The sequence below is a fragment of the Chenopodium album genome, chromosome 12 (genome assembly GCF_948465745.1).
Source record: "Chenopodium album chromosome 12, dcCheAlbu1.1, whole genome shotgun sequence".
Lineage (NCBI taxonomy): Eukaryota > Viridiplantae > Streptophyta > Magnoliopsida > Caryophyllales > Amaranthaceae > Chenopodium > Chenopodium album.
The window spans coordinates 20,463,827-20,485,382 of record NC_137845.1 but is presented as its reverse complement, the minus strand read 5'-3'; the positions used below and the strand labels follow the sequence as shown (position 1 = coordinate 20,485,382).

Genomic DNA, 21,556 nt, shown 5'->3' with positions numbered 1-21,556 from the left:
AGATTGTAACACTTTGCTCAATGAATGGTAAGTTTCAACTAATCTAATCACTGGTTGAGCAAACCACCTCAATAACAATGAAATGCAAAAAGACAGGTTTGAAAATGACTTGGTTAGATTTTTCTTTGGATTTGACTTCATGGTAAGTTTTTTACATTTACTTTTATAATATAAATTTATGCATTGAATAAGCATTTGAAATAATCTTGGGAATTTTTTTGCAGGATGCTTTAACTATGTGTTTGAATGTTCATGGGAAAAAGGGAGTAACAAGTCTGCAAAAAGTATGGATTGATTGGAACAATTCATAATCATTGGACTTGGATGCAGCTCAATGTGTAAGACATAGAATAAATATTTAAAGTAGAAAAATATATGTTTAAAGTAATTAAAAAAACAGCTTTAAAGTAAATATATGTAAAAAAAAAAAATTTATGTGCAGGTATTTATACCTCTGAAGAAGGAAGATCATTATTTTCTTGCTGTCATAAACTTCAAAAATGAAACAATTGATCATTTGGACAACACTTTATACGAGACCAATGAAGAATATGAGCATGTACAGAGTTTTATCTTAGAAACGGTAAAGCATCAATAAATTAACAAAGTGTCTTTAAATTCATTTTTCAATGTATCATATTACATTAATATTCATTTCATTGCATATCATACAAATGCAGAAGTTGTTTTAAAAAAGAAAGCATCCAAAGGCAAATAATATGTTGTCCTACAAGCTGAGAATAATTGAACTTCCATTCCAAAAAGAAAGAGAATAAAATTACTCAGGTTGCTATTTAATGCTGCACATGAAGGTGTATGATGGTGTTAATGGGATAGGATTGGGAACCATAAAAGAGGTAAGTTACCATACTTATTTTTGAAGTCCTTAAATTCTTTAAGTTATCTGGTTTACTTAGAGCAAAATTAATTTATACTTAGGTTAATCTTTTGTTTTTTTACAGGAATTTCAAAGATTGACACACCATCATATAAAAACAGTACTTGACCTACTTCTCAATAATAACAATCAAATGCAACAGAAACTGCTGACAAATGTTAAGGATTGGGAAGAGAAGAAAGCACAAAAAGCATGTGAAGAATCATAGGCATTAGAGTACTTTAAATTGTATAGTATTAATCCAAAACATTAGTTTGAAGGTTTAAGTAGTATGTTTGTATGAAGAATACATATTATATCTCTGAGTTGAAGTAGTAGAATTATTCTGTGTGAAAAATGGTGCTAGGTATAAAAGTAGAAGAAATCAATCAAATGTAAATGAAAATAGTGTTAAAGTAACAAGAACTATGTTAAAGGTAAAAGAATAAATTTTAGAAAATGAAATCTTTCTGAAATATGGTGTTCGATTTTAAATTAAAGAAAAATACTGTTAAAGTAAAAGAAAATGGACAAAAAGTAAATAAATTATCATTAAAGTGAAATAAACAAATTTAAAAGAAAAAAGTTCAAAAATAGAGTCTTTGTGAGGCGGTTCTAGAGGTGGTTGTGCAGCCGGAGGTGGTTGTGGAAGTGGTTGTGAGATATAAATACATATTATATCTTTGAGTTGAAGTATTAGAATTATTCTGTGTGAAAATGGTGCTAGATATAAAAGTAGAAAAAATTAATCAAAAGGTAAATGAAAATAGTATTAAAGTAACAAGAAGTATGTTAAAGTTAAAAGAAAAAAGTTTAGAAAGTGAAATCTTTCAGAAAAAAGTAAAGACTAATACTATTAAAGTAATAGAAAATGGACCAAAAGTAAATAAATTATCATTAAAGTGAAAGGAAGAAATTTAAAAGAAAAAAAAAATTCAAAAGTAAAAAAATATGATGTTCGATTTAAAGTAAAGGGAATTAGTGTTAAAGTAAAAGCCATGAAGTTAAAAGTAAATGAAAAAATTTCAAAAAATAAAGTCTTTGTGAGGTGATTATGGAAGTGGAGGAGGTTGTGAGGTGGTTGTGGAGGTGGTAGTTCAATGCTTATTCACACTAAAAAAAAGTACAAATTTTCCGAAAGATTGTTGGTTAGAAGGTCATGCACCACACTATTTGAATTACTGACCATGTGATAGTGTTAGTTGTTATACGATGGTTGTCAATGGTAGAAGGTTGTGTAGGTGGTTGTGCAATAGAGATAAGGGATAGAGAAAAGAATGTTTTGGTTATAAAAGAGTACTGTATATTAACAAGTTTTAATACCACGAGACCATAGGGTCCTATGGTAAATGTGGTTCCATGCTATTTTTAGAAATATGTCAAGTATTTTGAAATGGGAAATGGAAATCATGCCAAGTATTCTGGGATGAAGGGAGTAATACAGGATATTATCTTCAATGTTGTAACTAAGGACATTACATAAATCACACAATTCAAATGATATAAAATATCATAAAGTAAATGAAATATTTCATAAAGTTAATGTATAATAGCTAAAAGTAAATAAACTGAACTTTAATTTTGTAGTACAATTACTTAGAGTAAATGTAAAAATATTACAATAATGAAAATTAAAAGAATATTTGTTCAGTATATCTTGATCTTGATCTTCCAAAACATCTTTAAATTATTAAGTATTATAATAACTGCACAAAAATAAACATCAGAAAATCAGTTACAAATTAAAGTAAATAAAGTATAATGTAAAGTAAATTAATTTCAACTTAAAGTAAATGAGAAAAGTACAAAGGTAAAATACCAAAAAAAAAGTACCAAGTATAATAATACCTGCACAAAAATAAAAAGTAAATCAAGTTAAATGCTAAAGTAAATAAATAACAGATTAAAGTAAATGGAACACATTTAAAAGTAAAATACACGAATAACTAGTTGTTTGGCTAGTTTCTACTGTCATGTGAAACACCAGATTGCCCACAAGCTCTACAGGTTCTGCCCTTTTTGGATTTTTCTTCAGAAGCTATTTCTTTTGCACTCTTCAACCGCTTTGAACTTTTGGCAGAACCTTTATTAAGACATTGATTTGGAGGCAAGATGTTTACATCTACTTCATTTGACCCAACCGAAACCTGAATATCAGCATCTTTCACCTCTTTTGAACTAGTTGCATTTTTAGGATTATTCTTTGTCAGCATCTGCTCCTCAAATGAAGATAATGTCCTAATAAGCTTAGATAAATCATCCTCAGATTGGTCAGATAAACTCATACAACTGAAAATCTTGGACCATACATCACTCACCAATTGCTTTTTCTTATCATACTTAGAAGCATCATCCAGAACAACATTTATGGCTGAAGCTTTCTTCCGAATGTCTTTTCTCCAACGATTCAAGATATAAAAATCAGGAATTTCACGTATAGACTTGCCTTCCATAATAAAAAGATGTCTACATAAGAAGACTTAACTCTCAAACATTTTACAAGTACAACTTGACTCATATGTAGCCAAGCCAAAATTTACATCAAAATTTTTCCTTTTCTCATGATCAACAATTACAGAAAACTCCACACCATCTCTATACAGAGAACTACAACTTTCAACACCACATCAGAAACAGGCTGTGTTTCGGGGTTTTTTGTGATCTCCTAGGATACTGGTCGCGCTCTTCTGACAACGAGACTGATGCACCTGCAAAACAACGAATATTCCTTTACCGGAATATTCGCCTCCGACGATCAAGTTAAAGATCGGGAAACGGAAAGTTTAGAGAGAGAAAGTAGAGAGAAGTTGGAGCTCTTTAATGCTCTTTTTTAAGGTTATGTCATCATCCACCCCTCCCATCATAAATGATTGGGGTATTTATAGGGGTGGGAGTATGTGCCCCTGTAGGGTTTGTACCCTAAAATTCCGTGACATGATTGGCTGCGCAATCAGAGAGTGCCACGTGTCACATGGGGGGGGGGGCGTCGCTTTGCGGCTTTCAATAACTTTCCTCAGCATTTGGGCCCTGATGTAATAAGGGCCCAATAAGGGCCCTTTCTCTTTCTGATTTCAAGTGCTCTTTAGGGCATCTGACACGTGTTATCTTCCCATAGGGACACGTGTTGCCCTTTGACTGGGCCACGTGTCACTACGGAATTGGACCACGTTTTTAGGATTATTTTTACCCTAAACATTTACCCCTCAGAGGGGGTGGCTCACACGCTTACAGGCCGCCTCCTCTGCTCGTCTTAATGCGCCCGAGTATGTGGAGATTTGAGCTTGTATGTAGGGGCGGACAGATCATGTCCGCCAGTTGAAGGGGCGGACGCTTTTTAGACCAAAAGTCGTGTCTTGTCCGCATGGAATTTTTCCCAGACTGATAAGGTCTGGAAATTAGGCGTCTGGATCTTGCCACCTGGGCTTTTGAAAGAAGGTGCGGACGCTAGGTCTTTTGAGATGGAAATTTTGATTCCGTTGATTCGGCCGTCTGTTTGGACACGCTGTTAGTCATCCGTCTCTTTTTTCATCCAAATTGACGGATCCCTCATACCGACTTTTTGAATTCTAGGTTAGTTTTTTAAAAAAATAACCGTTCAAACTCTTGAGCGGGAAAGATGATTTTACCATTTTGCCCCCATGAATTTGGTCTATAAATATGAGGGGTTTGACTTCATTTTGGAACTTTACAATCTTGAGAATTCTAGAGAGAAGTCAGAGCATTTCTAGAGAGAGAAAGTGATTTCCCCTGAATCTTCAAGAGCTCCGCCGCGTAGTTTGAGTTTTCCGGACGTTTTTTGAGTTTTCCGGTCAATCTTCAAGACCTTCAAGAACTTGTCAAGTTTTCAACACGTACAGAGGTAGGCCGCCTGCTTTCTTTCACTTTTTACTTGTATTATTTTCTTGCTTTTCATTTTTTAAATCTGGCTCAACACTTGGATTCGTCCATTCTCCTTATGAGGCCGGCCGTTCGCCTGGGACTGAGGAGTCTAGAGTGGACAGAGACGAGTTATCTCCTTCAGGGAGTGGATCCATTTCTAGTGCGTACCTACTCACCTCCACCTATTCTTCTCTGTCCCTACAGTCGAACATGGCAAGGACAAGGAAAACATATGATCTTCATGGCAATCTGGTGAATCCTAGCGTCCCTTATGACCCAAATAGCGCTGACAAAGAGACCGGGTCTACTACCCGGATAACCTCCTCCACGGGCACTCGTCATTCGGCCGTGGAGGTTACCTCTTCTTTCGAGGAACGCCAAAGAGCTCAAGGCGAACTCCGGAACTAAGATTCCCCCAATATGCCAACTCGGTCATGGATGAGGCCGAGTTGCTATCCCGTGAAGGACCTCCTTCCTCTTCTCGGACGGACGCTGATCCGTCCATCCTAACTCTTTCTCAACTCCATCTCCAACATAGCAAGTCGGACAGGCCAAGAGTTGGGATATCTATCAATGAACCGTCCGACCTGCCCCTCGCAGTGGCCCTACTTCGGAAACCAGGGCGGCCACTGCTAAAGACAAGGGTAAAAGTCCCTTAGTTTCTAAAGAGCCTCCTTCAACTGGGGGCGGCCATGTCTCTAGAAGCCGTAGCTCGGCCGAGGCAGCTGACTTGGACAGAGTGTTGTTCTCCGAATTTGGCACTGCCCCTCACTAAGAGGGCGAGAAGGTAGAAGATGAGGCCGAGGCCGAAGGTGAGGCGGCCGAAGGGGAGGAGGCGACCGAAGATGCGGTCACCAATGTAGATAATTTTAAAGATCTGTATGTCTGTACAGTGGGTAGCACAGCATTGGGCTACCTCAATGATGGATTTGAGAAGTACAAGGCGTTTCTCCAGCTGGGAGAAGGATTTGAAATTAAAGCCCCAAGAAGGTCTCTTTCGGTGGCCGCCTGGGAGGATGAGCGGCTGTGCCGCAAATCATTCAGCGTCTACCGAGCTGCTTTGGACGTTGGACTTCGTCTCTCCCTTCACCCCTTTATTCGTACAGTACTGAACGAGTACGATATTGCCCTCTTTCAGCAGGTGCCAAACAGCTGGTTGAACATATTTGGGTACTTGGTGACGTGCATCCGTAAGGGCTTCAAGCCGGACTTCCCGGACGAATGGTTTATACTTAGCACCACAAAGGATTAAATGGTGGTGATGGACCGTGTGTTCAAGTGGCGTGATTGGAAGAATCGGTTCTACCGCATCAAAACCAAGGATACAGAGTTCAATTTGCAGATGAATCGGTTTAATGCCAAGCCAATCCAACTCGGCCGAGGGGACCACAGATCATACAAACCACCCGTCCACCCGGACCAGGCTCACCAACTTGAATATTTTAAAGTCAAGAAGGTTAGACAGGATGGAAAGTTGGTGACCGTGCCCCAGAACTGGATCCCCTTGGCCGGATGGCTCAGGGACCCAATTTTTATGTCCGCATGCGGCCTGTACACAAACATTCCCCAAGGTGGACTTTAGCTCTCTCTAGCGTCCGAACGCATTTCATGTTGGAAATTATTCTAATTGTTGGTTAAATTTTGTTTTTGCAGAGGAAGCGTACACCATGCCAGACAAGGAGCAGAAGGGGGAGATTGACATGGCCGAGATTAACTTGGCCAGATACAAGGCTCGTCAGAAGATGTACGAGCAAACCAAGGAGGTATAAAACCTTTCAAGGTCTAACGTTCGTGTTGCTAGGCTAGCAGAAGGCTTCTTCCTGAGCCTACACGGACGCTGTTCCGTAATTAAACTTTTTTTTTTTTTTGTCCGAGTTGGTATGTTGGAAGCAGGGTCCCAGCTGTATCTACACGAATGTTAACAAAGTTGTATTGAGTTAAACTTTTGCTTACTCTTTGCAGCTGTCAACTCTGACCCCAAGGTTAGCCGTCCCTTTCAGTAAGTAGGACGGCACTTAGAGAGTGTTCGGAGATGGCGAGATAAATGAATAACTTCTCATTCTTGAGTGGACTGATGAGCCGAGGCAATGTATGCAGATGGCTTTTTAGCTGTACGAACGATTCCTCGGCCTTTTCTGTCCACTCAAACATGGCTTTCTTCTTAATGGTTTGAAAGAAATAACGGCACTTATCCCCTAACCTTGACAGAAATCTACCAAGTGCTGCTAAACAGCTGGTTAGCCTTTGCACCTCTTTGATTATTCTTGGTGACTTCATGTCCAGGACGGCTTGAATTTTTTCAGGGTTGGCCTCAATTCCACGTTGATCAATCAAAAATCCGAGAAATTTACCGGACTCAACACCAAAGACACATTTCTTTGGATTTAACATCATCTTATGCCGCCTGAGTTCAGTAAAAGTTTCTCGCGATCCTTCAAATGGTCGGCCTGCTCTTTCGACTTGATAATCATGTCATCGATGTACGCCTCCATATTCTGGCCGAGCTGGTCTCTAAAGACTATGTTAACAAGTCGCTAAAAGGTGGCAGGGGCATTCTTGAGGCCAAATGGCATAACTTTGTAACAGTACAAGCCCTGCTCAGTCACGAACGCTATTTTCTCTTGATCTTCTTCCCATAGGGGAATTTGATGGAATCCGGAGTATGCGTCCATGAAACTCATCAGGGCATGCCCGGCCGTTGAATAAACCAGGCGGTCGATTTTGGGCAAGGAAAAACTATCCTTAGGGCATGCCTTGTTCAGATCTGTGTAATCCACACGCATTCTCCAAGTCCCATTTGGCTTCTTCACGAGAACTACATTAGCTACCCAGTGTGGGTAATAACATTGCCTAATGAAACCGGCGTCCAACAGCTTCTTCACCTCAGTCGCGGCCGCCTGATTCCTTTCCTCTCCATGATTTCTTTTCCTCTGACGGACAGGCTTTATCAATGGATTCACGGCCAGCTTATGCACGGCCAGGTCAGGACTTATTCCTGGCATCTCACCAACTTCGAATGCAAATACATCTTTGAATTCTCTCAGCAGCTGAACTAACTCATCCCCAAGCATACCCAAAGCTATAGTGCCTACACTAACTGTCCGACCTGGTTGATCGGGGTCAAGCACTATATCTTGGTGGCTGCCGGCCGGCTGGGGCCTTAACTCTTCTGGCCGGCCGACAGTCATTAGCTGTTAGGCTTGTTATCTTGGCCGCCTTGCGCTTCTGGCCGACCTGGTATGCTGGGAGTGAGGTTCCTTCTTCTTTTGGCTCGGATAATTTTGGTCCGCGTGTGGTAGGCTTAACGGCCAACTGATTACATTCCTTAGCCATTTTCTGACTTCCTTGGATCGTTCCAATTTTACCGTCCGTCCTCTCGAACTTTAGCAGCATTAGATGAGCTACAATGACTACCTTAGCTGCGTTCAGCGTGGCACGGCCGAATATGACATTATATCCAGTCAGCTCTTTTACCACCAGAAAGCGGACAACCTTATCTCTTCCTTCCCCTTTTTTGCCCAAATCGGACGGGTAGGTCTATCTGCCCAACTGGGTGGATAACATTCTCCCCAAATCCTACCAACGGGTGAGTGATGTCTTGAAGAGCATCCTCTGGGAAGCTTAGATTCTTCAGGGCGGCCAGGCTGATGAGGTCGGCCGAGCTACCCGTATAAATCAATATTCATCCGACATTCAAGTTAGCTATCTTCATAATGAATACCATAGGATCATTGTGCAGGGCTTTGACCTCCCCTCGGTCAGCCTCACTGATGGTTACTTCAGGGAAGGGTTCGGCCTTTACTGCATCCGTTTGCATTACCTTTCCCAAGTTCCAGGCGTCCTGCTTGATCCCTTTCATGGTGGGGCCGCCTGAGGCGAAACCTCCTGATATCACAGCCACAAAGCCTGAATCAGTGTTATTCCCATCATCTTCCTTGTCTTTTTTCTTATCATTTTTCTGTTTCTTCTCGGACGAGTTGTCTGTTCGTGTGTATATGATCTTGGACTTCATCACATAAGAGTTCAGCATGCCCTTCTCGGCCAGCTTGTTCAACAACCTCTGCAGGTTGATGCAATCGTAAGTGTCATGACCCACATCTTTGTGGTAGTGACAGTACTTGTTCTTGTTCCTGTACTAAGCCGGGCCTCTTAGCAGCTGGGGCTTTTCAAACTCGAACTTATCTTTGATTTCCATCAGGATGGAATAACAGTCCTTGTTGAACTCATACTGGGGCTCGTACGTCTTGACTTTCTTTGACCCAGCCTGCTGGCCGTCGGCCACCCAGACTTCTTTCCTCTTGTTTCCTTCTTTCTTTCGGCCGACCGAGTCTTGCTGAGATGGTTGCTTCTTCTCAGCCCCCTTGGTTGCCACTTCTGATTTTGTGAGCGAACAAAAGTCCGCTGCCTCAATGTAAGCTTCGGCTTCCCGCAAAACACCTGCGTATGACCGAATCTTTTTTCTTACTAAATCAAACTTAAAACCATTATGCCTTAATCCCCGGAGAAACTCAGAGTATGCCATTTCGTCTGGAAGATTATGGATTTGGGCCTTTTCTTGGTTAACTCTTTGGACGTACGAACGTAGTCCTTCATTTTTTCCTTGCACAATTGTTGCCAAATTGAGACTTGTTTTCCTTGGTGGGATGTTGTAGGAGAAATTCCCTACAAACAGCAAACTGAGGGTGGTAAAACAATTAATGCACCCGGCCGGAAGGCTATTGAACCAATCCTGCGCCACTCCTTTTAAGGTGGTCGGGAAGCATTTGCACCATGTAGCATCATCTACACTTTGCAAGTACATCAGGTTCCTGTACGAGGTGATATGTTCCTCTAGGTTGCCCGTACCATCATAGGCTCCCACGAGTACACTCTTCACCTTCGGCGGCTGAGGGGTAGTTAAAATATCTTGCGAAAACGGAGGCGGCTTATCTCCAGAGTCAGCAACCGCATTTCTCAATCAATTGGCTGAGGCTGTCTGGCCAGATAAGGAGTTTGACCGAACGTCTGACCGAATGGCCCATATTGTCCGAAGACTTGGGGACTCGGCAGCAGAATGCCGTTAAGACCCTGAGGAGGTGTATACTGGGGCAGTTGCACTGGAATGGGGGTTTGAGTCCGCACATCTTGACTCCTGCTAGAGATGGCCGAATTGTTATGCTGGGAAAAAGAATGATTGGAGAAATTATCCAGCATTGTTGGAGTTGAGGTCGTGTCCGAGTAAGCGGCACGTTCCCGCTGCTTATGCCAGAGATAATCCCTTGCATCCTTCCACTTTCTAGATGGCTCAGGCTCCTCTTCGAGGCTGCCTGCTCCTCCCCCCAGCCGACTGGGTATTCGCCAACAGATAAGAGAAATTTGTCTGTGGCACCCTTGGAGACCTTCTAGTCGGCCGGCGAAATGGGGTGTTCCCAGCGTCTGTTGCATTAGTCGCTTTGTTTTGAGCTTTCTTTAGAGCCCTCTCCCCCTCCTTCCTGGGCGGCTGCCTAGAGGTAGAGGCTCTGTTGCTCTCAAACTCCTTTCGGATCTTGTTGAGCGCGGCCTTTAGAGAGGCTGCGGTAACAGGAGGGTCATCGGCCTCTTGAAATGAGGCGGTCAAAGGGTCACTGGAATGAATTGTAGGGACTATATCCTCTACATGACCTTCCTCGCTTGGACGAGGACCGGTATTAGGTGTCTGACCATCTATTGCTATAACGGACGAGCATCCCCACAGACGGCGCCAAATGTTTCGGGGTTTTTGTGATCTCCTAGGATACTGGTCGTGCTCTTCTGGCAACGAGACTAATGCACCTGCAAAACAACGAATATTCCTTTACCGGAATATTCGCCTCCGACGATCAAGTTAGAGATCGGGAAACGGAAAGTTTAGAGAGAGAAAGTAGAGACCGGGTCCCTACGGAAAGTTTCTAGTGCGTACCTACTCACCTCCACCTATTCTTCTCTGTCCCTACAGTCGAACATGGCAAGGAAAAGGAAAACATATGATCTTCATGGCAATCTGGTGAATCCTAGCGTCCCTTATGACCCAAATAGCGCTGACAAAGAGACCGGGTCTACTACCCGGATAACCTCCTCCACGGGCACTCATCATTCGGCCGTGGAGGTTACCTCTTCTTTCGAGGAACGCCAAAGAGCTCAAGGCGAACTCCGGAACTAAGATTCCCCCAATATGCCAACTCGGTCATGGATGAGGCCGAGTTGCTATCCCGTGAAGGACCTCCTTCCTCTTCTCGGACGGACGCTGATCCGTCCATCCTAACTCTTTCTCAACTCCATCTCCAACATAGCAAGTCAGACAGGCCAAGAGTTGGGATATCTATCAACGAACCGTCCGACCTGCCCCTCGCAGTGGCCCTACTTCGGAAACCAGGGCGGCCACTGCTAAAGACAAGGGTAAAAGTCCCTTAGTTTCTAAAGAGCCTCCTTCAACTGGGGGCGGCCATGTCTCTAGAAGCCGTAGCTCGACCGAGGCAGCTGACTTGGACAGAGTGCTGTTCTCCGAATTTGGCACTGCCCCTCACCAAGAGGGCGAGAAGGTAGAAGATGAGGCCGAGGCCGAAGGTGAGGCGGCCGAAGAGGAGGAGGCGACCGAAGATGCAGTCACCAATGTAGATAATTTTAAAGATCTGTATGTCTGTACAGTGGGTAGCACAGCATTGGGCTACCTCAATGATGGATTTGAGAAGTACAAGGCGTTTCTCCAGCTGGGAGAAGGATTTGAAATTAAAGCCCCAAGAAGGTCTCTTTCGGTGGCCGCCTGGGAGGATGAGCGGCTGTGCCGCAAATCATTCAGCGTCTACCGAGCTGCTTTGGACGTTGGACTTCGTCTCTCCCTTCACCCCTTTATTCGTACAGTACTGAACGAGTACGATATTGCCCTCTTTCAGCAGGTGCCAAACAGCTGGTTGAACATATTTGGGTACTTGGTGACGTGCATCCGTAAGGGCTTCAAGCCGGACTTCCCGGACGAATGGTTTATACTTAGCACCACAAAGGATTAAATGGTGGTGATGGACCGTGTGTTCAAGTGGCGTGATTGACATGGCCGAGATTAACTTGGCCAGATACAAGGCTCGTCAGAAGATGTACGAGCAAACCAAGGAGGTATAAAACCTTTCAAGGTCTAACGTTCGTGTTGCTAGGCTAGCAAAAGGCTTCTTCCTGAGCCTACACGGACGCTGTTCCGTAATTAAACTTTTTTTTTTTTTTTTTTTTGTCCGAGTTGGTATGTTGGAAGCAGGGTCCCAGCTGTATCTACACGAATGTTAACAAAGTTTTATTGAGTTAAACTTTTGCTTACTCTTTGCAGCTGTCAACTCTGACCCCAAGGTTAGCCTTCCCTTTCAGTAAACAGGACGGCACTTAGAGAGTGTTCGGAGATGGCGAGATAAATGAATAACTTCTCATTCTTGAGTGGACTGATGAGCCGAGGCAATGTATGCAGATGGCTTTTTAGCTGTACGAACGCTTCCTCGGCCTTTTCTGTCCACTCGAACATGGCTTTCTTCTTAATGGTTTGAAAGAAATAACGGCACTTATCCCCTAACCTTGACAGAAATCTACCAAGTGCTGCTAAACAGCTGGTTAGCCTTTGCACCTCTTTGATTATTCTTGGTGACTTCATGTCCAGGACGGCTTGAATTTTTTCAGGGTTGGCCTCAATTCCACGTTGATCAATCAAAAATCCGAGAAATTTACCGGACTCAACACCAAAGACACATTTCTTTGGATTTAACATCATCTTATGCCGCCTGAGTTCAGTAAAAGTTTCTCGCAGATCCTTCAAATGGTCGCCCAGCTCTTTCGACTTGATAATCATGTCATCGATGTACGCCTCCATATTCCGGCCGAGTTGGTCTCTAAAGACTATATTAACAAGTCGCTAAAAGGTGGCAGGGGCATTCTTGAGGCCAAATGGCATAACTTTGTAACAGTACAACCCCTGCTCAGTCACGAACGCTATTTTCTCTTGATCTTCTTCCCATAGGGGAATTTGATGGAATCCGGAGTATGCGTCCATGAAACTCATCAGGGCATGCCCGGCCGTTGAATAAACCAGGCGGTCGATTTTGGGCAAGGAAAAACTATCCTTAGGGCATGCCTTGTTCAGATCTGTGTAATCCACACGCATTCTCCAAGTCCCATTTGGCTTCTTCACGAGAACTACATTAGCTACCCAGTGTGGGTAATAACATTGCCGAATGAAACCGGCGTCCAACAGCTTATTCACCTCAGTCGCGGCCGCCTGATTCCTTTCCTCTCCATGATTTCTTTTCTTCTGACGGACAGGCTTTATCAATGGATTCACGGCCAGCTTATGCACGACCAGGTCAGGACTTATTCCTGGCATCTCACCAACTTCGAATGCAAATACATCTTTGAATTCTCTCAGCAGCTGAACTAACTCATCCCCAAGCATACCCAAAGCTATAGTGCCTACACTAACTGTCCGACCTGGTTGATCGGGGTCAAGCACTATATCTTGGTGGCTGCCGGCCGGCTGGGGCCTTAACTCTTCTGGCCGGCCGACAGTCATTAGCTGCTAGGCTTGTTATCTTGGCCGCCTTGCGCTTCTGGCCGACCTGGTATGCTGGGAGTGAGGTTCCTTCTTCTTTTGGCTCGGATGATTTTGGTCCGCGTGTGGTGGGCTTAACGGCCAACTGATTACATTCCTTAGCCATTTTCTGACTTCCTTGGATCGTTCCAATTTTACCGTCCGTCCTCTCGAACTTTAGCAGCATTAGATGAGCTACAATGACTACCTTAGCTGCATTCAGCGTGGCACGGCCGAATATGACATTATATCCAGTCAGCTCTTTTACCACCAGAAAGCGGACAACCTTATCTCTTCCTTCCCCTTTTTGCCCAAATCGGACGGGTAGGTTTATCTGCCCAACTGGGTGGATAACATTCTCCCCAAATCCTACCAACGAGTGAGTGATGTCTTGAAGAGCATCCTCTGGGAAGCTTAGATTCTTCAGGGCGGCCAGGCTGATGAGGTCGGCCGAGCTACCTGTATAAATCAATATTCATCCGACCTTCAAGTTAGCTATCTTCATAATGAATACCATAGGATCATTGTGCAGGGCTTTGACCTCCCCTCGGTCAGCCTCACTGATGGTTACTTCAGGGAAGGGTTCGGCCTTTACTGCATCCGTTTGCATTACCTTTCCCAAGTTCCAGGCGTCCTGCTTGATCCCTTTCATGGTGGGGCCGCCTGAGGCGAAACCTCCTGATATCACAGCCACAAAGCCTGAATCAGTGTTATTCCCATCATCTTCCTTGTCTTTTTTCTTATCATTTTTCTGTTTCTTCTCGGACGAGTTGTCTGTTCGTGTGTATATGATCTTGGACTTCATCACATAAGAGTTCAGCATACCCTTCTCGGCCAGCTTGTTCAACAACCTCTGCAGGTTGATGCAATCGTTCGTGTCATGACCCACATCTTTGTGGTAGTGACAGTACTTGTTCTTGTTCCTGTACTAAGCCGGGCCTCTTAGCAGCTGGGGCTTTTCAAACTCGAACTTATCTTTGATTTCCATCAGGATGGAATAACAGTCCTTGTTGAACTCATACTGGGGCTCGTACGTCTTGACTTTCTTTGACCTAGCCTACTGGCCGTCGGCCACCCAGACTTCTTTCCTCTTGTTTCCTTCTTTCTTTCGGCCGACCGAGTCTTGCTGAGAAGGTTGCTTCTTCTCAGCCCCCTTGGTTGCCACTTCTGATTTTGTGAGCGAACAAAAGTCCGCTGCCTCAATGTAAGCTTCGGCTTCCCGCAAAACACCTGCGTATGACCGAATCTTTTTTCTTACTAAATCAAACTTAAAACCATTATGCCTTAATCCCCGGAGAAACTCAAAGTGTTTTCAGCTCTAATTCTTCTTCCCACACTTAAACCCTCTTTCAATACTCAGTTGCAAATTTCTCCTCCTTTTTTCAAAATCAGCCATGATTTTTTCAAGAGGAACCCAGAAATTACTTCAATCTACCAATGCAAGAAACCCTCAATTTCTTTCACAATTTCTTCGTGATTCGCCCCGCCATTTCTCTACAGGTTTTGAGCATCAACCTCAATCTCAACCTCCGCATTCATCTATTCCTTCCCCAACTTCAGGTCGTTTAATTTCTCACCCATTTTCTTCTAATTGTTATTTTATTTTTCAAGTTTTCAATTTTTTTTAGGTTGTATACACTAATATATCATTTTTATATTAATTTTGCTGGGAATTGTTTGATTTTCGAATAACTATTTATTTTGCTCGAGCTATGATGTGATTTATACATTTAAATTGGTTCTTTGAAGGATTATTAATAAATTGATTGTTAAAATGTACCTTATGTTGCTATTAAACTATAGTTATATCATGTTTTTGGGAATAAACCAAAATACAATCAATCTGTTGAAACTTTGAAACATGGACTCATGGTTTAATTTTGTGGAGCATAGAAAATAAGGATGTTTGGATTTTCGAAATATATCATCTTTGATGTCAAGTATGGATAATTAGCTTGGATGGTAATTTTATGGTATTTGGAAAATTGATTGAACGTCAAAGTTTTAATTTTTTTAGCATGATAGATAAAATTTGAGGCTTTTTTTTTAAAAAAAAAACAATTTTTCTTGTTTGGGGGGTGTTAACCCGCTAATAATTATCGGTAATGGTAATAACTAGGGGTGCTTATCGAGCGAGTCGATCACGAGCTGAGGGGTGCTCGACTCAACTCCAAAACTTTTTACATGTGCTCAACTCGTGCTCGCTAAAGTTTCGAGCAAATAAAACCTGCTCGACTCGTGCTCGTTAAAGTTTCGAGTCGAGTCGAGCAGCTCACATTATGCTCGTTAAAATTTTGGTCCTTCTATTATTATATGCCTTTATTTATTTTTTGTTCAATTAATATTGTTTTCCTTATTATATATAGATTTTATTAAAAATTTACTCTTTCTTTTTTTATGATATAAATTAAGGCTTAATAAGTGTCAAATTTGTTTAAAGATAGTAACTTGTTGTTTGCAAATTCTATATTAATATTATATTATCGAGTTGCTCACGAGCTTATCGAGTCGAGTTAGAGCTTGCTCAACTCGTGCTCGTTAACATCTCGAGTCGAGTCGAATTCGAGTCGAGCCAACTCGAGTCGAGTTTTGACCGAGCGTTGACCGAGTCGAGTACGAGTTGCTCGCGAGCTGCTCAACTCAATTAGCACCCCTAGTAATAACCTAGATATTTGATTTTGTAAAACAAGCTCTGCCTTGCAATAAATAGCATTGCAACTCTGTCCTTATTTTGTGCTTTCTTTCTTGTTTCCAGTTTCACTTTTGAGGTGATATTAAGTGGTAATGAAAATGAATGGAGAAGAGATAATTGTGGGATAACAAAAATTACCATGCACTATAGTGTAGGTTTATTTCTGAAAAATTACCTATGAAGTTGATCATTAAATTTAGTGATGGAAATAGATGGAGCTTCTAACATAATCTTGAATCAATACAATAACAGTCTATAAGACTTGAAGGGTGATTAACATTAGGGTGGTTAAGATGATGTATCTAACTATAAAATCATGGTGAAGATAAACAACATACTTCGCATGTGATAAAAACTGCACTATACACCATAGGGCTGCTCTTAAACTTTTTTTTTTTTAATAAAATGCTCAAGATGTGCCTAAATCCCTTTGTTTCAATTCAATATGCTGGAAAGACTCTTTAGAGTAATAGAGTTGATGGCTATGTTACTCAAGCTCTTTGTTTTACCTCAACTACTTGTGTTGGATCCTTGACACTTGAAAATGGGTTAGACACTTCGACTCTTTTTTTGGGATAAAATCATGAAAATTCTTCAGAAGATAAATACGTAATATGCTTCAATGTACGGAACGAATACGAATTCGCAAAACGCTAGGTGGGAGTATTGTAATACGTTTGAGGTGTTTTTGTAATATAATATTTTTTGGGTCATAATACGATATAAATAATGCACCATAACAAATATAAAGGGTTTTTCATAAAAAAAAAAAAAAAAAAAAAAAAAAAAAAAAAAAAAAAAAGAAGGGAGAATTGGTATACAAGACTTAAATAAGGAGTTCATGGAGGGGATGGGAGTATTAGGTCACCCTGCAAAAGAAACAAATTATAACAGGAAAGCAAAAATGGAGACAAATAAACAAACCCTACCCTTGTTTATCTATTTTTACTCTCCATCACTCCTCGTTAAATCTTATCTATGTGCATTGAGATATCATAATACAGTGAATACGCTGATTCGGGAGTATTAATACGTAAAAGTATTATTGGAACGCAAGTATTAATACGGAATATGTGCGGGGTGGGGGGGGGGGTTGGGTGGGGTGGGGGTGTTGGGAAGTATTCTTGACTTGGGGACATGGGTACTTGAGCATGAGTCACATAGGCTAATGGAATAGAGTTACATAATTGTTATAAGTAATGGTATAATTGTGAAAATTTTAAGCTGTCTAGTCATTTAAGATGAATAGTTTGAATATATAATGATATACCCTTTCATACCATCTTACAACGGTTTCTTCTACTTCATGGTTTCAGTATTCTCCAAACTGGAGCATCCCTGGAATTTACACCTTGATTTGGTGTAGATTGGTCATCTGCAATATTTATTTTTGTTATAGTAAAAGCCTTTTCAATCTGGAGAATCCCTTGAATTTACACCTTGATTTGGTGTAGATTGATCATCTGCAATATTTATTTTAATTATAAAGCCTTTTCAGTCTCTTGTATAAGTAAATTTTACTAATGGTCATCTTACCATGTACCCTAGTTTTTGAATGGTTATAACAGAGTATATAAGTACATTATTATGTGCTCATACGTCTTTTATAAGGGAATGGTATTCAGTGCACAACCAGTGAGGTTGCTCCTGTAAACTTTCTTACTAATTTTATGAGTGATGCTGTCTAAGAGAAGCTGGATGTTACTATGTTAGGTCAAAAATATTATGCATGCATGTGATAATTAGAGGTTCTCAATACTTCATGTGAACCTTCATTTTATGTTCATGGTCCCATTTCAGATAAGTAATTACAAATTCATAGGATTTAGTAGACTTGGAGACACGTGATGAAGCATAATGACATTGTCATTTTCTGTCTTTGTTGATGGCATTTTCTTTGATTGAGTAAATTGAAAAAATAGAATTTAAAGAGTGCAGATATTCTGGGCTTCTACTTTTTCATTAGTATCTTTGTTTTGCTGGTGCTGCATTCCATCTTCTCAAACTAAATTGCGTGCCCAATCATATATGGAAGATAAATTATTGTTACATTCATGGCTTTGTCACTTTTGTTATTGTGAAATATTGTCTTATGCCATTGTCACATTTTAGGTTCGGTCTATGGGAGGCTGTTTGGCATCTCATCAAATACACTGAAGACTGACATCATCAGTTTGTTTGAAGGATGCAACTTGACAATGGATGACATTAAGGTTGATTACAACAGGACATATCATCCGATGGCAATGTAATTTTCTTGATTTATAAAGCATGCATTGTGCAATTATTTTATGGTGTGCAACACATTTTGAAGTATTTTGGCTATGTTGTCCATCAATTTTTCTAATCATTGAGAAAACAATACATTCTTATGCAAAATGGTGAATAAAACGAGTTCAGTTGTATTGTGAGGGATCGATTATTATCTTCTTCCTCATAAGTGTGGACGTTTATGAATTTATTTTCATATTTTCTTAAGAGTATTAGCTTTTTGTCATTGATGAGACTAGCTTGACTAGAAAATTATAGTCGTTGACTTGAAGGTTTGGTTTGTTTGGTTACTACTTGGATCACCTAGATCCATATCTTTTTCTGGGACCAATATTAACCCTTTAACGGATCCCTCAAAGTGTTGTACTGTTCTTGGATTAGTAAAGCATTTGTAAGCAGTAACTTTAAAGTTGGTCTATCTCAGGCTGGTGCAATTCCGCTCTGAATCTGATTATGGTACTGCCATTCGAGAGCTTACAAGGAAGAACCGGTCTTTTAAATTGGAGAAGGTGAATCATTTGAGTTGTCTCCCCTTTAAATAATTTGTGTAGCTTCGGTGTATTGATATTGGTTTGTTCAATTTCAGGTAGTAGATCATCAACAATGGGATCTTGTAGCACCTTATAATGGAAGATATGTAAGTAGGGCTGCCTTTCGAAACTCTCAAGGCCTTTTTTTTTTTTTTTTTTTTTTTTTTTTTTATCATTATCTCATTTGTTTTGACTTTTGAATGTCTTAATTTAAAAGGTGAACAAGTGCGTTAAGAAAATGTGATCTTGTTGGACTCTAATTTTTGCAGAACATGATTCAAGTCCTCACAAAAAGTTGGTTCTTAGGCAATCTGAGTATTTTTTTTTTATTTTTTTTATTTATTTATTGTTTATTGCATCTATGTGCTTGTTGAATTTGAAGTGATCTGTAATTAATTTTGCAGACCGTTTGCAGGGAAGTTGTTTAATGCTTTTGATTGCTGCTAAGTAGCAGCTGAAGCGCCATTCTCATTTGTCTATTTTCCTTTTGAGTTGCTGTTATAATATCAAATGTCATTGCTTTAATTGTGATAACGGATCTGTAGATACTTTGAGACATTTTAGTCCTGCAATTGCCACTAAGCCGAGGAACCTATTTTGCTGTTTATTTGTATATAGTTCGTTGAATATGGCTCTCATCTTGGAAGGTTTATTTAGAAGCACATTCACAAGACTCAAATTAGGCGTCAGTTGGTTATATTGCTTGAAAGGGTTGGTATGTGTTTGGAATGCATTAAAACCTTGCATGTCAACATGTGTTTGAAATTGATACTAGGGGCACCTATATCATGAAATCCTTGTATATGATTTAGCTAATGAGTGGGGGAAGATGGTTTCCTTAAAACTATCATTGGACCCTTGGTATTGACCTAAAGAATAAAAAACAGATGAAGTAGAAAAGTCTATGACCAGACCCCATTGATACAACCACACTCCTTTCCAGTTACTGCTTTTTCTCCGCTTCCCTGTGCTAACCTTTGACACTCCTTCCCCTCTTATGATGACCTCTCCCCCTTCAGTTTTGTTCTGTGCTCTCTTTGCTCTCCTCGCAACTATATCCCACTTGGCTGCTTCTTAACCCCCTCAGTCTAGCACCTAGTAACATCAAAAATGTGAGAAATCATACCTTTCAATGATCCAACCTTCAATCTAGTGAGAGAGAGAGAGAAAGGGGTGGGGAGGGGGACAGTGAGAGAGGGGGAACTTTGTATTCTGTTGATGCTATATTTTCTATGTACTATCTTATTGAACTGTCATGGGACGAGGGAAGGGTTAAACGAAGGAGAGGGAGACCGAAAATGACTTGGTTGGAAGGAGTTAGGAAAGATATGAAGTATTTGGATTTGCATGGGGATGAGGTATTTGAATGTAAGGGATTAAGGAGGAAGATTTTAGTCGATGACTACACGAAATAATCACTTTTGGTTCATGTTGCCGACCCCACTTATGGGATTAAGGCTTTGATTGATTGATATCTTATTGAATTGTGTGTGCATTGTACTTCAGGTATGAAAATTATTTTTGCCTTGGAATGCATCTCCACTTACCTTCTTATTTTCTGGAAATAGTTGCTTTGGATTGTAACTGTTTCTGTGCTGGTGCTTTTTATATGTGACACATACTGCTCTAATTTTCTGCTATTCAGGTATTATTCCGAGGAATACCACGGAATGCACTTTTGGAAGATGTAGAACGATTTTTGTCTGGCTGCAATTATGAGTCTTCCTCCCTTGAATTGTTTACTAGGTCAGAACTTAATCATTCATACAAGCTTACAAGGTAGCTTTGTGTCGTAATTTTTAAAGATTATTCAGATTAAAACAAGTACTGTTTTGCAACTGCAGGCAAATGCAATTTGAGCCTATGAGGATGGCAAAAGTGGGTTTCCCCTCGCAGCTTGAGGCAATGAATGCAGTAATCAGAAAGAATGGGGCTTTTTGTCTCAATAGCCGTATAACTGCTCAACTTATCCAGTGAAACAACTTTGGTTTCTGTTAACAATGCAACAATCACATTTGTTTTTTGACAATGCATTGCCTCAACCTTAGCGAAATTCTCTCGACAATGCTTGTAACTTTGATGTTTGCTTTGTTGCTGGCCGTTTTCTTGAAAAAGCACGTGTAAGGTTTAATCACTGCTTGTTCAGTGTCCCTCCGTTGGGTTTCATAGAATGTTTCATATTGGTAGATTAGACATGTACCAGTAAGGCCCTGTTCTTTTGAGCTTCTGGGCAGAGCAGAGCAGATTGAAGCAGAGCAAAGCAGAGCCGAGCAGAGCAGAGCAGATTTCATTAATATTAATATTATTATTATTACTAATATTATTATAATTACTAATATTATTATTACTATTATTATTATTATTATTATTATTATTATTATTATTATTATTATTATTATTATTATTACTATTACTATTATTATTATTATTATTATTTTTACTACTATTATTATTATTATTATTATTATTATTACTATTATTATTATTATTATTATTACTACAATTATTATTATTACTGCTGCTGCTGCTGCTGCTACTACTACTACTACTATAATCATTAAATTTTATTATTAAATATTAATTATAACTAATAATATTTATATTATTAAATATTAATTATATTATTATTATTAATATTAATATTATTAAATATTAATTATATTATTATTAATATTATTATTATTATTATTTTATATTAATTATTATTATTATTAAATATTAATATTTAATTATATTATTATTATTAAATATTA

The 21,556-nt window shown here is 40.2% G+C and overlaps 2 protein-coding genes across 2 annotated transcripts; one reads left to right on the top strand and one right to left on the bottom strand.

Annotated features, from left to right (window-relative positions):
* Positions 1-2,524: 2,524 nt before the first annotated feature.
* On the bottom strand, positions 2,525-3,330 carry LOC145571044 (uncharacterized). The gene is made up of 3 exons (XM_081630143.1): positions 2,847-3,330; positions 2,711-2,725; positions 2,525-2,583 (listed from the first exon to the last, which is right to left on the bottom strand). The coding sequence occupies exons 1-3, from the start codon at positions 3,328-3,330 to the stop codon at positions 2,525-2,527; spliced, it is 558 nt and encodes a 185-aa protein (XP_081486269.1).
* An 11,209-nt stretch (positions 3,331-14,539) lies between these two features.
* On the top strand, positions 14,540-20,942 carry LOC145572209 (uncharacterized). Its single transcript, XM_081631210.1, has 6 exons — positions 14,540-14,870; positions 18,115-18,250; positions 18,698-18,782; positions 18,860-18,910; positions 20,449-20,549; positions 20,648-20,942. Exons 1-6 carry the CDS (start codon positions 14,705-14,707, stop codon positions 20,778-20,780), a joined length of 672 nt encoding a protein of 223 aa, XP_081487336.1. The 5' UTR covers positions 14,540-14,704; the 3' UTR covers positions 20,781-20,942.
* Positions 20,943-21,556: the final 614 nt, after the last annotated feature.

Excerpts from the sequence above, each read along its gene's own strand:
- LOC145571044 (XM_081630143.1), bottom strand. The coding sequence starts at position 3,330 with ATGGAAGGCAAGTCTATACGTGAAATTCCTGATTTTTATATCTTGAAT.
- LOC145572209 (XM_081631210.1), top strand. The coding sequence starts at position 14,705 with ATGATTTTTTCAAGAGGAACCCAGAAATTACTTCAATCTACCAATGCA. Across the intron at positions 14,871-18,114 it reads TATTCCTTCCCCAACTTCAG|GTTCGGTCTATGGGAGGCTG; the intron begins GTCGTTTAATTT and ends GTCACATTTTAG. Across the intron at positions 18,783-18,859 it reads GGTCTTTTAAATTGGAGAAG|GTAGTAGATCATCAACAATG; the intron begins GTGAATCATTTG and ends GTTCAATTTCAG.